Source organism: Cryptomeria japonica, chromosome 4 (genome assembly GCF_030272615.1).
Source record: "Cryptomeria japonica chromosome 4, Sugi_1.0, whole genome shotgun sequence".
Taxonomy (NCBI): domain Eukaryota; kingdom Viridiplantae; phylum Streptophyta; class Pinopsida; order Cupressales; family Cupressaceae; genus Cryptomeria; species Cryptomeria japonica.
Window position 1 is genome coordinate 545,267,345 of NC_081408.1, and position 16,982 is coordinate 545,284,326.

Here is a 16,982-nt window from a genome sequence, read left to right on the forward strand (position 1 = left end):
TCATAACAATACACTTTACTTTTACCCTTTATAAAGATACACTCATTAACCTCACCTCCCCTTGTTTTATTATCTTTTTACATATTTGTTACTGCTTTGACTCCATACCATTTCCAATTAAAAATATGTTGCAAATATTCCTGTTATGATCTAAATTAGATATCTTACAAATTCTATAAATAAGTTGGGCCACCTCTCACTTTCCTTCGTCCACTTACAAAACTTTACACTCAATCAACATTCCAAAAATAACCACATTGTCGTCCTAACATATTGTTGTCCTAAAATCAACCTCACCACAACAAACAAATTGTTGTCCTCGTATCAACATCACAACAATAAACAGAAAAAATGTTCAGTAATGTGACCTGCTAACAATATATTAATCATGGAAAATATTCGGCAAAAACAGAGAGTGTTTCTTGCATCAAAGCTTAACCGAATTAATTAATTCCCAGAAATAACAAAAGTAAACGAGTTAATACTTACCAGAAATGACAGCGAACTTTCAAAGTTCGGTCAAAAAATTAGTTGCCAAATATAAGAAGAAAAAGGAAAGACAGAAAAATTCAATAATTCTATCTAACAAATCAAATAATGGAAGGTGGTTGTGTTAATTCTAAGCACTATACCAAAGAGAAGCCAAAAGGTTAAAAAAATTCTTGCATTGTGATTATGAAAATATATCTTTTTTTAGTAGCCAAACAATATCCATAATGAAACATTACAGAAATCTTAAAAAGAAGGCGAAGGCAAGATTTTTATGCTGTTAAACTATATTATTTCAATATTTGAGAAAAGTTTTAGATAACTTAAGATTGGAAAAATGAAAATAAAAAAGAATTATCCACATAATCCATTGCTCTGAACATCATCAAGAATTTATCTGCAGCCACTTCTGTAAGAAAGCCATAAGTCATTGCAGCTGCTTACACAACAAACCAAAGTCAAGTTACAAGTCATATTTCGGAAGCAGGTTATCATTCACATTACATCCTATTCAAGCAGAAAGTTGGCACATTTTCAAGACGAAATGCTTTTCCGCAACCTTAAGCTTTAACATAATTGCTGAGAAGACTGCCCTGCATGAGTTGCAACCATTCTAGCTTAACCTCCAGTAGAGGAGGCATCATAACTGCAGAACAGAGGTAATTGAATGAAGGGGTGGTATAATCTACTCCTGGACTATTTCCACTCCCATACATCTTCCAGATGCCCAGAATGCAGCATATACCTCTTCACATTGTGTAAGCAGCATACTCTTCATGGACTATGGAAGAATTGGACACAGATCTTTTTAGTGGGCCAATGTCCAAAGGAAGTCAGTATTAGCACCGCTCATAACTCCTGCGCATCCATGTCTGGCTCTGGTGGATATTGAAGCCCCTGAAGAACAGACATCTTTCTCAAATCCTCTTCAGCATATGCAGGGACTAACCAATAAAATTTCTGAGTACCAAACACCTGTTCGTGAAAAGGAAAATATTAGGTGGTGTATTAGATACATTCTCAGTGACCATAAACAAAACACATTTGCAAAAATCCACCTCTTCAAAATTCTTTCTTCGACCTAGGTCGTATATCCATTTGGGTGAGACCTGTTTTTCATAAGCCTGCGTATAGAAAAGTTCAACATTTCAATTAGGATCTGAAATGTAAAGCAGGGGCATACAATAGCATGTTAAAGAAAATAATGAAAAATTGGATTACCTCAATAGTGGTAGTGTTGTGAGAAACCAAGGAGATATGCATAATGAGAAAACCGAGAACACTCAATGAAAATGCTAAATTTAGCACTGAAGACAATTACACACAATGTTAGAAATGTGAATAAGTTTGAACCATGAGATAAATGAAGTTTATACGAAAGCAAACTACCGGTAGACAAATGCAAGCTGTGTATACTATAAGAATATACTAGAACATTAGTTGTTTAATTAACAACAGTAGCAGTAGCATAAGTTGGCCTGTGCAGAATCTAGCTTACCGAATCCAAAGAATGTGGTGGCAAGTGTTCCAGCGGAGCCAGGAATTTCCTCTTCACTAAAGAAATCTATGAAACGAGGTAACAATGCTAGTGTGACCAAGACAGTCTCCAAAAATGTGTAGAACTGTAAAATAAGAGAAAAGGAACATTAGACTAAGATAGTTAACAACTTTCAAGGATTAAAGTCACCCAGCTCCTACAAATGCAAAGTTTTCATTTCTAGGAGTGCCAAATGATACCAAAGGGAAAAATACACTATTTTTTGACCTCTTGTTTAAATTCTATATATTGAATATAATTCATCAATAGACATCTCACCAGTCTAACTAGAAATATTGCTTCAAAAATCATTTCAGCAATGCAGAAACTGAATCACTACCCTCAATTCCTAGAGCTTCAAGTTGTGAAGGGATTTGTCTGCTACAGGGGAATAATGCACACATCTGTGTTGCATTCTTACCAGTTAGACAATAGTTTAGTACAGGGGAGTGTTGTGGCCATAACAAGCACTGGTTCTTTTTGATCAATCGGCAAATATCACCCCTCCATAACAACAATAGGTTAACCATGTTGACCTTGATGTGCATCCACCTATTTCTGAACTCAAGGATGCAAGTTTCTTTTAGATATAAAACAAATGCCTTATGATGCTGATATTTCAAGAAGAGGAGATCCTGTATTATACTTACAAGTGTGGGTGAATGACAACTGTATATTCTAAGGCATCATGAACCAGCTTAGCAAATGTATCAAAATCTTGGTCTTTAAAGATTCATTAAAGCAGCATACTTCATTATAATTTAAACAAGGAAGTGTGACTTTGGCCTCTATAGAACCGATGCATAGATTGTTTATCTATTAGGTGGGATAAATTATACAAGTTTTGGCCTCAGTTTAGCAGACTTATTTATCTATCAGATGCAATAAAATGTACGAGACCAAAATTTCTTTAATGCCTCCTGCAATTTCTGCAAAAACAACCAAATGCTTCTTCATGAGACTGATAAGCTGATTTTGGATCAGATCTCACATGCTCTTTAGCATTGCCCATTCCATTCATGGAACATTGAGTCACTAATGTTTGGTAAGATGCCCTCCAATAACAAAAATAAGAAAGACCTTCGCAGGCATGAGACCAACAAATCAGTTCAAAGACTAGCTTGTCCTTCAACTGGTAATTGAAATAAAATGGCAGAGGTACAGTTTCATACGAGAAAATCTATTTATTTTCTGTCGCAGATTTTAAGTTCAGAATGAATGAAAATAGTGATAACGTTTTGACATTCATTGAATGAGATTTGTTTAGTGTTTTCTATAGTATGTGTTAAATGGATTATTGCATCTGAGATAGAGTTTGTATTGATAGGTTTCAGTTTCAGTTTTATTCCTGTAGGAATTAGATATCAAGAGCAGAATTTGTTTACCATGATTACAGAATTTAACATGGTATCAGAGCAGTTTACTGCGACCTTCTAGGAATCCTTGAATAGATAGTAGGGTTGCTACCTGTCAAAGGGAGCTGTCAGGAGGTTTCAGGGATGATATGCCCATGATCCATGCTTGAGAAAATCAGTGTACCTGTGATTAAGTTTTTTAGTTAGATTGTTTTGGATTAAAGCAAAAACAGGTTTTGAAGGGGCCCCAAAACCCTTTACAAAAAGATTCTAAGACAGATAGAATCAGATACTAGCATAAGTCCAAAACAAAACAGGCTGCAAGAGAAAGACATTACAAATTGCAGCCATAGAGACAGCAAAAGCCCAGACGGGCAGCAAAAGCCAGCAAAGAGAAAAAAACACAGAACCCGCAAAACAGAGACAGCAACGACAACAGACAATAGAAACACAGACCCAGCTACATGAAGCTCTTAAGGGTCTCAGCCAGCTCAGCCGGACAATCAGATTTTCAGCAGCAGCTTTTATTTCTTTATAGTTCGCCTTCTGAATGACTGCCTTCTTCTTCATGGTGCCATGGGTCCTCTTGCTGGGTCCCTCTTCAGCCTGGGTCACATCAGTATCATCTCCAATGGTGACAATAGCCCTTTCCTGTTGTTCCCAACTATGCACCATAAGAGCCATAACATCAGCAGTATTCTTCACATTCTTGTGGCTGCTCGACATGATAGTCTTGAGCATAGCCTGCATCTTATTATATCCTTCTTCAACATTGGAAATGCGGTCTTCAAACCTTTTGTTTTTTAGTTAGATTGTTGATTTGTTTTGTTTAGCATGATTATGCCAATGCAACAGGACTATTTTGAGTTTCAGATATGAAGACAAATTGGAAGGTCCCTCTAACTTTGTCCTGTGGAAATGTTGGATACAACTGTTGTTAGAGGAGCAAGATCTGTTGGATTTTATTGAGAAATTAGTTGCAGAGTCTACCAATTCCACATTGTTGGCAGATCATAAGAAGAATATGGCCAAGTCTAACTGTGGCATCTTTGATTCTACAAAGGATCATTTGATCCCTCATATCACCAGAAAGACCACTGGAAAGAACATTTTTGATGCTCTAGTCACTCTATATCGGAGGAGAACGTCAATTGGAAGATGTTGTTGTGAAATAAGCTTAGAGCCATGTGGATGATCAAGACAGATATTATAGCTACCTATTTGAAGATTACTAACACTGTGATCAACTTGCTGAAGGCAAGATAGTAAAACTAAAAGGGTTGTGTGCAGAGTCCACACAAATGTTAAGCTCTCATCAAATGCAAATGATGATTAACAAAGGGGCTGATGGATCTGTGGCCCAATTGTCAATTGTTCAAGAAAATGTTATAGCATTAAATTGACCACTAGAGAATACCAACTCAATTGCCTCATGTTTGTTATTACCATGGGTGAAGCAGACAACATGTTGGAAGTACAGTGGCTCACTACATTGGGAACAATTGAGATGAACTTCCAATACCTATTCATTAGATTTGACCCTGAGGGCAAGATAATTGAACTAAGAGGGTTGTGTGCAAAGTCCCCACAAATGTTAAGCTCTCAATGCAAAAGATGCTTAACAAAGGGGCTGATGGATTTGTGGCCCAATTGTCAACTGTTCAAAAAAATGTTATAGAATTAAATTGACTATGGTAGAATACTGACTTGATTGCCTAATGTTTGTTATTTTCACGGGTGCAGCAAATATCCTGTTGGAAGTGTAGTGGCTAACTACATTGGGGACAACTGAGATTAACTTCCAATAGCTATTCATGAGGTTTCACTCAAAGTGCAAGATAGTTGAACTAAGAGGGTTGTGTGCAAAGTCCCCACACTTGTTAAGCTCTGATCAAATGCAAAAAGATGCTTAACAAAGGGGTTGATGGATTTGTGGCTCATTTTTTTCCATTTGCTGCATATCAATCAAATGTTCCTACCCAACTAGATTTGCAAACAATTATAGATAGTCACAAAATGGTTTTTGGTGATATTCATAAAGGACTGCCTCATAAAAGGGATTAGGATCATGCCATTAAGCTAGTACCAGAGCGCCAACCACCCAACATCAAGCCCTACAAGTATCTCTATGTACAAAAAAGTGAGATCAAGGAGATGGTTCAGAGGATGCTTGAGCTAGCCTATCATCAGGAATAGCCAAAGTGCCTACTCTCCCATGGTGATGATACATAAGAAGGATGACATTTGCACATGCCTAGACTATAGAGAGCTCAACAAGTACACCATCAAAGATAAGTTTTCTATTCCAATCCTTGATGATTTACTAGATGAATTAAAATAGGGCTGCTACATTTTTTTACAAAACTTGATCTTAGATCAAAACATCACGAAATTTAAATAAAGGCTGAAGATATTTCCAAGATGATATTAAGGACTCGTGAGGATCATTATGAGTTTCTAGTGATGCCATTTGGTCTTATTAATGCTCCTTCTACATTTCAAAATTTGATGAATTCCATCTTTAAGCCATTTTTAGGAAGTTTGCATTAATGTTCTTTGACGATATATTGACTTATAGCAAGACAGGGGAAGACCATTTGCACCAGTTAGGTCAGGCATTACAAGTTCTCAAGTAACACCAGGTTTAGCAGTGAAAAATAAATTGAATGAATGATTCAATAATCAGATGATTACATTGAACGATATACACACGTATATATAGAAGTTACAAGACGATGTTCTATAATTAGAACATAACGTTAAAGTAAAAGATTAAAGAGCTAAAAGCTAAATTAAGCTTAAAAGCTAATTAACTAAAAAGGAAAAGCTAAATGCTAAATAAAGCTTAAAAGCTAATTAATTAAAAAGAAAAAGCTAAATGCTAATTAACTAAAAAGCTAAATGACCATTAAACAAGGAACTAAATATAGGTGACTAAAATATAATTAAATATTCTAATACCCTCCCTTAATGGTCATGCTATCTATCACACCAAGCTGCCCTCTAAATTTGAGAAACTTTGCCGAGCTCAAGGACTTGGTGAGGATATCTGCAGTCTGATCTTCTGTAGGAATGTACTGCAGTATCACTAATCCATCTTCAACATGCTGGCGGATGAAATGACAATGAAGCTCCACATGCTCTGTCCGCTCATGGAAGACTAGATTTTTGGCTAATTTTAGAACCCCTTGATTATCACAAAACAAGGGAGTAGGTCCTGGTTGAGACATTTGCATGTCTGCAAGCATCCTACGTAGCCAAATTGCCTCACATGCTGCCTTAACAGTTCCCCGATACTCTGCTTCAGTCGAGGAAAGAGCTATTGCATGTTGCTTCTTGCTGGTCCATGTGACTGCACCTATACCCAAGCTGAAAACATACTCAGAAGTTGACTTTCTGTCATCAACACAACCTGCCCAATCTGAGTCTGTAAAACCAACCAGCCTAGGATCTTTGCTTCTGTTGTACAGAATGCCAAAATCAGGAGTGCCCTTCACATATCGAAGCACACGCTTCGCTGCAACCCAATGTTCAACTTTTGGGGCTGACATGAAGCAAGAAATATAGCTCATAGCATAACTGATGTCAGGTCTAGTGGTGGTGAGATAAATGAGGCTGCCCACTAGTTGCCTGAATGAAGACTCATCCACTACAGGTGAATCTGATTTGGCTGATAATTTGAATCCTATCTCCATAGATGTAGATGCAAGTTTACAATCTTGCATACGAAACTTATCTAGTAGGCTCTTGGCATACTTTGACTGAGAAATGAGTATGTGGCTATCAGTCTACTAAACCTCTACACCGAGACAATAATGGAGAAGTCCCAAATCTGTCATATCAAAATGCTGACACAAATTCTGTTTGACCTGCATGATCAAATGTGATGCATTGCCAGTAATGATGAGATCATCAACATAGACTACTAGAAATAGAATATCATCACTAGTATGTTTGACATACAAAGTGGGATCTGAAGGACTCCTCTGAAAGCCTTGATCAATCAAGTACTTATCAATTTTGATGTACCATGCACGAGGAGCCTGTTTGAGGCCATAGAGTGCTTTGACTAGTCTACATACCTGGTGTTCCTTACCGGCAACCTTGAAACCTGGAGGCTGTGTCATGTAGACTTCTTCCTGCAAATCACCATTGAGAAAGGCACTCTTGACGTCCATTTGACGGACTTTCCATCCAAATTGAGCTGAGAGAAAAAGGACAAGCCTAATGGTACTCATCTTGGCTGTGGGAGCAAATGTCTCTTCATAGTCGATGCCCTCCTTCTATGAAAACCCTTTTGCCACCAACCGAGCCTTGTACTTATCAAGACTTCCATCAGCTTTATACTAAACTTTAAACACCCATTTGCAGCCAATGGGCTTCTTTCCTGGAGGAAGATCAGACAATACCCAAGTGTTGTTTTTCAGAAGACTATGTTGCTCCACTGCCATAGCCTTTTCCCATTCAGGTACACCTTTAGCCTCTGTATATGTTTGAGGCTCATAAATATTGTGAATGTTGGCCATAAGAGCAAAATTAACTGTGTGTTGTTGGCTCTTACCTCTAACGGATCTACCCTCAATGAGCTCATCATCATGAAGATCACCAATGGTCTTGGCCCACCACTTAGGCCGGAGAGTAGAAGTACCAACATCTGCTGCAGGATGAAGAGTGCCTGGAATATTTGGAGCAAGCTCCTCTCGATGTGGATCGAGAAGATCTTGAGGAAAGTCAGGGGGTGCAATGTCATGCCTGGGAGACCCCACAACTTCAGAGTCAACTAAATCCCTCCCATCAAGTGGAGCTAAGGGAAGACGAACACCCATACTTACAACCTTTGGAAGGTGATCCTCAGTGCTCAAATCAGGAGAGGAAGGCTGAAAAGGCCCTCTTTCTTCATCAAATACTACATCTCGACTGAATATGAGGTGATTAATGTCTATATCAACCAGCTGATATGCCTTGTGGTTGTCATTGTAGCCGATGAACATCAATTTCTGACTCTTTGGATCCAGTTTGGTGCGCGTGGCATCTAGAATCCAAACATAAGCTGTAGAGCCAAAAACTTTCAAATGACTGATTTTGGGCTTCCTACCAGACCAAGCTTCCTCTGGAGTCATCTTCTTAACAGCCTTTGTGGGAGACCGGTTTAGAAGGTAGACTACAGTGAAGACTGCTTCCGCCCAAAAGTGTTTTGGAACATTTCTATGCTCCAACATAGATCGAGCCATCTCAGTGACTGTACGGTTCCTGCGCTCAACAACACCGTTCTGCTGTGGGGTGTAAGGTGTGGTAAGCTGATGCTTAATGCCATGTGATGCACAAAAGTTGGTGAACTCTGTAGAACAAAATTCCCCTCCATTGTCGAACCGAAGAGAGACTATCTGACAGCTAGACTCTTTTTCCACTAAGGCCTTAAACGTTTGAAACATGGTGAACACCTCTGATTTCTGCTTAAGAAAATAAACCCACATGCGTCTGCTGAAATCATCAACAAATAGTAGAAAATACCTGCATCCAGTGACTGATGGAGTGTTCATGGGACCACAGATGTCTGCATGAACGAGTTGCAAGACCTTGGATGCTCTCCAAGCATCTCCATCTAAAAACAAAGTCCTATGCTGCTTTCCAGCTTGACATGCTCCGCAAACTCCATGATTCTGAGTTTGAATCTCAGGTAATCCTACGACTAGATCCTCTCAAACCAACTAAGAGAGATAGTGGACATTGAGATGCCCATATCGCTGATGCCAAAGAGTGCTGATGGAAGTACTCCTAGCTGCCATGGCGAGCTCCTGAGAACCAATAGAATCAACAAGTCTATAAAGACCATGATCCTCAATACCAACTGCAACTGTAGTGCGAGTCTCCCTGTCAACAATGTTGCACTTGTGCAACCCGAAGACGACATCCAGTTGTGGTGAATGCTGCATAATCTGACTAACTGACAGTAGATTGAGCTTCATACCAGGTACAAAGTATACATTGAGGAATATTAAATCCCTCCCACCAGATGAAATTTGAACGTTGCCCTTGCCAACAACAATATACTCTTCACCTCCACCAAAGATCACTGAATCAGTGAAAGGCATGTACTCTGTAAACCAATCCCGACGATGTGTGAAATGTTGAGAGGCTCCAAAGTCAATGTACCAGGCTGATGATTGAACATCATCAGAGGAGGTTTGGGCCATGGACACATAGAAGGCAGATTCCTTCTGATCAGGATGCGTGGCAGAATTGGCTTTCTGCTTGGACCCTCCCTGTTTGGATTGCTAGGATGCTATCAATTTCCGGCAATCTTTCACCAAATGGCCATATATGACAGTAGGAACACTGTAAGCTCTTCTTTTTGGAAGACTGCTGAGGTTGACCTTGACCTTGTCCTTTTTACTGGAAGGACGGAGCTTTACCCTTGTACTTATGCGAAGCTGAGGCTGTGAAACCCTGTTCAATGGATGAACTAGCGCTGCTTCCAAACTACTGCTTCCATCAATCTTGTTGGAGTAGCTTGTTGCAAAGATCAGGAAACTTCAAATCAACACTAGTAGAGGAGATATTGAGCGTATCAATGAAATGCTCGTAGGATCTGGGAAGGCTTTTCAGCGTGATCACTACCATATCCTCTTCCACCATGGTTCGGCCTATAGCTTCCAACTGATCACGGATGTCCTTGATCTTCGTAAGATGTGCCTGGATAGATGACTTCTCATCCATCATGATAGAAAACAACATATTCTTCAAAAAGAAAGCTCAGCTCTTGTCAGAAGTTTCATGAAGATCCTTCAAAAGATCCCAAATCTCTTTTGCTGTTTTACCTGAAGGCACCTGTGGGAGTTGATCATCTGTGACAGAGAGTTTGATAAGCATAACAGCCTCTTGATTCTTCACATCATGTTTGTCTTGATCATCCCCTGTTGTTGTAGGACGAGATTCCTTGCCCAAAACAAGCTGATCAAGGCAACGATACTCAAAGATGGTAAGCATACGCTATTTCCAGGTGTTGTAGTTGCGGCCGTTGAACTTCTGACTGTGTTCCAACATGATGTTGGTTAATGATGCCATCACGGAAATCGAGGTTGATCGAGGTCAACTAAGTGAAGGCAAGAGACAGAAGAATCTGATTTTTTTTTAAATTAGAATAGAAACAGCTTCTGAAAAAACTGAAACCCTATAGGAGAATTCTGACACGAATTCCAAGGCACGAATTTCGAGGTTTGGAAGAAACCCAAAAATTAAAATTTTCTACACACTTAAAACAGCATAAATGGTGCCAAAAAAACAGCAAAAAATCCAACGTCCACAGAAATAGCAGAAATTGTGAACTGTTTTTAAATTCCAAGGCAAATTTGCTGGCACAAAAATTGAGGCACGGAAAACGAGGCACTCAAAAAATATGAGGCCAACCCAGAAAAGCTCTCGAAAAACCCATCAAGAATCTGAAAACAGAATGCAGATCCGATGGCTCAAAATTTGAGGCACGGAAAACGATGCACCCAGAAAAATCTGACGACAATCCAGTTGAGCTCTCGGAAAACCCACCAAAAATCTACAACCAAAATAAAATTTCGACTTGAACAGAAGGGTCAAAACCCTAGTCGAAAATTACAGAAACCCTAGGAAAATTTTCAACCTGCAAAAAAAAAAAAACTGCCCAGGAAGAGAAAAAAATCTGCTTTTTAAAAAAAAACAGTTTCAAAAAAATCTCTTCAAAAAAAACTTCGAAAAATTTTAATAATAAAAATTTTCGAAATTTTTAATTTCCATGCTCTGATACCATGAAAAATAAATTGAATGAATGATTCAATAATCGGATGATTACATTGAACGATATACACACGTATATATAGAGGTTACAAGACGATGTTCTATAATTAGAACATAACATTAAAGTAAAAGATTAAAGAGCTAAAAGCTAAATTAAGCTTAAAAGCTAATTAACTAAAAAGAAAAAGCTAAATGCTAAATAAAGCTTAAAAGCTAATTAATTAAAAAGAAAAAGCTAAATGCTAAATAAAGCTTAAAAGCTAATTAACTAAAAAGCTAAATGACCATTAAACAAGGAACTAAATATAGGTGACTAAAATATAATTAAATATTCTAATAAGCAGGAGCATCCAATCATTCCTTATTTTCTATTGTTTGCTCAATTTTGGCATTGAATTCCTCTTGTTTGGCTTTTTATTGTGTTTGCAAGTACTAGGTCGGATTTAATGCCAATTTGCTTCTATACCTAGTTGATATCCTCTAGTTTTAGCTCTCCTTAGGGCTGTAATGCTGGCACAACAACTGGGCGGTTTCAATTGCTATTTTGGGTTGTTGTGCACTCAAGGAATATTATTTGACCTTGAAGAGTTGACTGTTAAACTAGTGCAATCATTTATTTCCTCTCATTTCTAACTGATGAAGTGTAACTGACCCTACCCTTAGTTTTTATTGGTTAAGTTTTTGTCCTTGGTGAGTGAGGTGGTTGTTGGATCTAATTTTAGGCTAGACAGTTTCAAACGCTTTTACCTTTTCTAAGCAAATGCTATATTAAAAAAGGAATGCAACAGTGGGAGATATATTTGTTGGAACTTGAATAATGAAATGGTTTTAACAAAAGAGTAGAAACTAAATGCAAAGATAAGAAAGCCGTTTTTTATAGAGTTGAACCAGTACGACACCCAAAATGCAACTCTTCATGTTTGAATAAAGAATTTTTAAATAAAGTTGTCTTCGATCGAGCACCTGGACTTGATAGTTGATTCAAGAATATTGAATTAGGCAAATATTGTTTTGTTATTTTGAGATGTTGAAACTTTCTTTTCTGTACTTTTCAAATTGTGTTACAATTTTTTTTAAAGGGCTTCCTCATTTGTAGCCTTTAATCAGGTTCTCAAACATGGACTGCATCACCTTCCAGGTGTGCTTCTGGTCTTAAAGAAGTTGAGTACTTGGGTCACATAGTGTCTCATGGAGGAGTGAAGGTTGATTCTAACAAAATCAAGGCTATGATGGAGTGGCCTATTCCTAAAACCATTAAGAACTTGAGGGGTTTCCTAGTACTGACTGGATACAACAAAACATTTGTGAAGAATAGTGGATTGAGTTAGCTAATACAACATTTAGGAGACTGAAGGAGGCTATGTGTACCACCCTAGACTTTACCAAGGATTTTATTGTGGATTGTGATGTTGCATAAAGGTAAGCCAATTTTGCTATTGAATTTCATCAATTGAAGTGTAAGAATTAACTCAAACCCATGAATGAGAAGGAAATTGTAGCTATTCTTCATGCAATAATGGAAGCCATATTTGATGTGGGTAGACATTTCAAAGTTAAGATAGATCATGATAGCCTGAAATATTTTTTGGAGCAATGCTTATCCTCTGAAGAGCACAAAAATGGATCACTAAGATGTTGAGTTATGACTTTGAGATTGTCTATAAAATAAGAAAGGAGAATATAGTGGTTGATGCACTGTTTAGGAAGGATGAGAAGGATGAAGCATTATAGTGCATCATTTCAATATTACGAATAATATGGTTGAAGAAGACAAGGTAGAGTGACATTATGATGTTGCTACAAGGAATCTCATTCAAAGGTTACAAAATGGTCCCAATATTTTAAATAAGTTTTGTTGGAAGGGAGACTCTATGGTACAAAAGAAATTATACCTATGTAAGAACACCACCTTCAAACACAACGTTCTCAAGGAGCTCCATAGTTCTCCAATTGGGGGTCATTGAAGATTTTTGAAGACATACAAAATCAAGCAAGATCTTTTTGGGAAGGGCTTAAGGGTGATGTTAAAAAATCTGTGGCAAAATGTTTGGTATGTAAAGGAATAAAGGGAAGACAGTTAAGTCACCTAGTCTTTTGCAGCCTTTAGTTATTTCTAGCCAATGGTGGGAAGAGGTCTCCATGGATTTCATCAATGACCTTCCAAAATCTAAAGGTAAGAGTGACATAATGGCATTAGTGGATTGTCACCAATACACCCATTTTATTTCATTATCCCATCCATTACAACTAGTACAATGGCAAAGCATTTATGGACAACATACAAAAGTTACATGGTGCCCCAATGCTTATTGTCAATGATCATGATCCTATCGTAATGTCCCTTTTTATTAATTACCCCTAGTTTACCCTAGATTATAATTCTTAGTTATTAAAAGAGGGTTACGAGAGGGAGTACCTTTAACTCTTAATAGTAAAACCCTGCAACAAGTTAGGAAATAGTCTAGCAATTATAACATAAGTGATTAATTACAAACATGCTAAGTATGTAAAATGAAGGAAGGCTAACTATGTAAAACAAGAAGACTAACTATGATTCATAAATCAAAGAGAGATAACTATGATTAATAAGATAAAGGAAAGCTAGATAAATATAAATGTAAAGAAACATGGATCATAAGTAGAAGTATCCCAAAAAAAGTGAGTTAGGAGGGATGACTCAATAGGATGTCCTCAACAACCGTTCTCCCTTAGCCATACTTGATAGGGTGTCCTAATCGCCGTTCTCCCTCAATCAAGTCATACTTGATAGGGTGTCCTAATCGTCGTTCTCCCTCAATCGAGTCACCTTCTACTACTCATATGAATCATCATCATAGAGAGGATGGAGATTGCCTCAATAGGGTGTCCTAAGTCTAACCCTCCTAAGCCCAAAGGCAGAGAGCCTTCACCCCCCTTTGGCCTCATGTGGACTCTGCCATACATATGAGGTGGCATGCTTAGAGGTGACCCTTAACATTGTTCCCCCTATTGCAATCATTCTTCTTCTACCATGTCTGATAATAAACAAACCAGAATATATATATATGCAAAGCATCATATTTCATCACTTTTTCCAAAATATATAACCATAAACGACTCTAAAGTATGCTGTGTAATGTAAATAACAGTGGACTGTTATCAGACATTAGTATGCAGAGAATGCTGTAGAAATATGATGCACAGGATCACGTACCAGAATGTCTTAATGTCTTAAACATGGATATGACAGAGAGTTCCTTACTTGCTGTGAGTTCAATCTGCTTTCTTCGATGTTCTTCTTCCTTCTCTTAACATGATTGGGTATATTCAGAACATATGAAGGAATTCATTCTACATATAATAAATTAGCAAACTGTGGTAATCAGACGAACCACTGAATATTTAATATCTTATAAAATCCAATCTGAATCCTTCAATTCTTATTTCTTCAGGTCTTTTTGTGCCTGTAACTTAATAACAGTTCTGATCTGATCTGATCAATGGTGATCTCCCTATATGCTTTTGATTCCTTTCCTTTATATCTTTCAATGTGAGGGAGAGGTCACACCTCTTCATCATGTATGCCCTTTGGCCAGAGACACACCCTTTCACCATTAGCACCCTTTGAAATAGTGCAACTCTTCATAATTCCTGTCCTTTGGAAGGGACACAACCTTTCACAATCAGATCTACACTTATTTAAATCAGATCTGCACTTTCATTTCCAAATTCCTCCCTCCCCCCCCCCTTCGAATGAGTTCTCTTCTCCCTTTTATACCTCGCATTTGGGAGAGTCACAGCTTATCATTTCATGCCTTTTGACCATTCTTTAACTTAATTAAGCTTTAATTATGTTTAGTTATATTCTTTTGTATTTTAATTTTCATTTTATTTTTATTCTTTTGCATTTTTATTTTTATTATTATTATTTATTATTAAATCCTATTATCAAAGTTGGGACATTACACCTATCTTACTAGTAACTTTTGGATAGATTTACTCCCTTGTTTAGGTACCCAATTGGCTCACAATTCTTCATATTATCCTCAATCAAATGGACAAATTGAGGTCATCAACAAGTGCTTGGAAGGGTATCTACATTGTTTCGCTTCAAATAAATAGTCTCAATGGGTGGATTGGCTACCACTAGCAAAATGGTGGTATAAAAATTACATCCATGTTTCTTCAAAAACATTTATGACATTGCGTGGAAACCATCCTCCATCCATCACATTATCATTGACGGTGACAACAAGAGTTCAACGGCATGAAAGCAAAAGAAATATTAGGTTGACCAACACTTGAGTGAAAGGAATTTTAAAGTACGTGATTGGGTTTTCTTCAGATTGCAACTTATTAGCAAATGTCCCTAAAGCAACAAACAAAGAATAACAAGTTGTCACCAAACTATTACTGTCCATACCAGATTTTGCAAAAAACTGGGATGTGGACTACAAGCTTCATTTACCTCCAACAACAAAGATATTGTTGGCGATATGTGTTGTCATTGATGTCAACCTGATGTCTAACAATATGTGTTGTCCCTAATGATGTTTGGGCAGTTGATTGTGTGGTCATTGATGTTGTTGATGTTACTGTTGTTGTCACTGATGATGTTGCTGATGTTGCTGATATGAGGTCATATATAGAGTTTGTGTTGATATGGTTTGAATGCAATAATGATGGTTGTAGTTGCTCTGGGTTGTGGATGTCCACCATCTTTGGTGGCTGATGTGTACACTCTGTCTGAGATATTATATTGCTGCTGATGAAGCTATTGTGATGGTATAATGAAGATATCTTTTGGATAGAGACTGATGATGATAGTTGAGGATGTGTTCTTATTGGTCCTAACACTTTTGGTCTAGCTAATGATGTTTCCAGAAGTTTTGCAATACAATGAGTTATGATATGTAGGAAAGAGTATTTAATGTCTGGCTAGGAGAATGCTCTGCATTCCTCCGCAATTGTGAATTTGATCTTATGGATTTGGACTTAATGTTTGTGTTCTATGGACATTGCACTACTATCTTTTCAAGTTCCTAGTGTTGCAGCTGAAGTGGTTTCTGAAGGTTGTTTGTTGACAGTTTGGATGTTTGTCAGATGTGGTTTGACTGGTTCAAAAAATGCTCCACATCTTTCCACATTGATATTTCAGGTGCTCCAACTTGGAGGACATATTTCTAATGTTCGTGCGCCGTCTCAATTACAGTTTCAAGTGTTGAAGTGTTTTGCAAAAAGGTTTATCAATGTTCTATTCAACACTATGTAACCTGGCAGCCTGGTGATGAAATGTTTTGTAGTTTGTATTGTGCCAAATTGGATCGATGTGACAGTGAGAATGAAATGTTTGGAAGTATTGTTGGATGTTCTATGAATATCCTTATGTGTTGTGGATAGTGTTGGATGTTCTGTTTGGTGCCGCATTGTGTCTAATGTTGTGTTTTTGGGTAAGTTTGTTTTTTGGCTTGTGCTCAAGTCTTAATGATATGTGCCGACGTTGGAGAGAGTGTTGAGTTGTGTTTGGGTCCTCACTACGGTGTGTGGAGATCTGCATTGAGTTATTTCATTTAGATGATGTATTTTGGGCCAACTGGTTGTGTACTACATTGTCTATCTACACGTTACCTTGTTGCTGACCTTGGATGATGTACGCCAGCATGTATATCGTTTGGAGCTGCTTAGAGAAGTGCAACATGATGTATTTAGGTCCTCTCTATCTCCTAGATTGGACTGCAGTCACCACAATTGTGTTTGGTGGCCAACATGATAGGACCTATGCCTGTCCCTTGTTTTGGCCAACCTAATTGATGTTTGTAATGAATAAGATGGTATATATAGAAGATCAAATCAGT

At 37.7% G+C, this 16,982-nt stretch overlaps 1 protein-coding gene across 6 annotated transcripts in view; it reads right to left on the reverse strand.

Moving 5' to 3' along the window:
* Positions 1 to 827: 827 nt before the first annotated feature.
* The window catches only part of LOC131034991 (probable protein S-acyltransferase 14), a 28,778-nt gene continuing 12,623 nt past the window's right edge, over positions 828 to 16,982 (reverse strand). For all 6 annotated transcript variants that reach the window (XM_057966620.2, XM_057966617.2, XM_057966623.2 and 3 more), the window contains 4 exons: positions 1,988 to 2,111; positions 1,711 to 1,796; positions 1,548 to 1,613; positions 828 to 1,464 (listed from right to left, as the gene is read on the reverse strand). In XM_057966620.2, the coding sequence (XP_057822603.1) occupies positions 1,339 to 1,464; positions 1,548 to 1,613; positions 1,711 to 1,796; positions 1,988 to 2,111 (402 nt within the window). In that variant the 3' untranslated portion in view covers positions 828 to 1,338. The remainder of the gene's footprint in view (positions 1,465 to 1,547; positions 1,614 to 1,710; positions 1,797 to 1,987; positions 2,112 to 16,982) is intronic.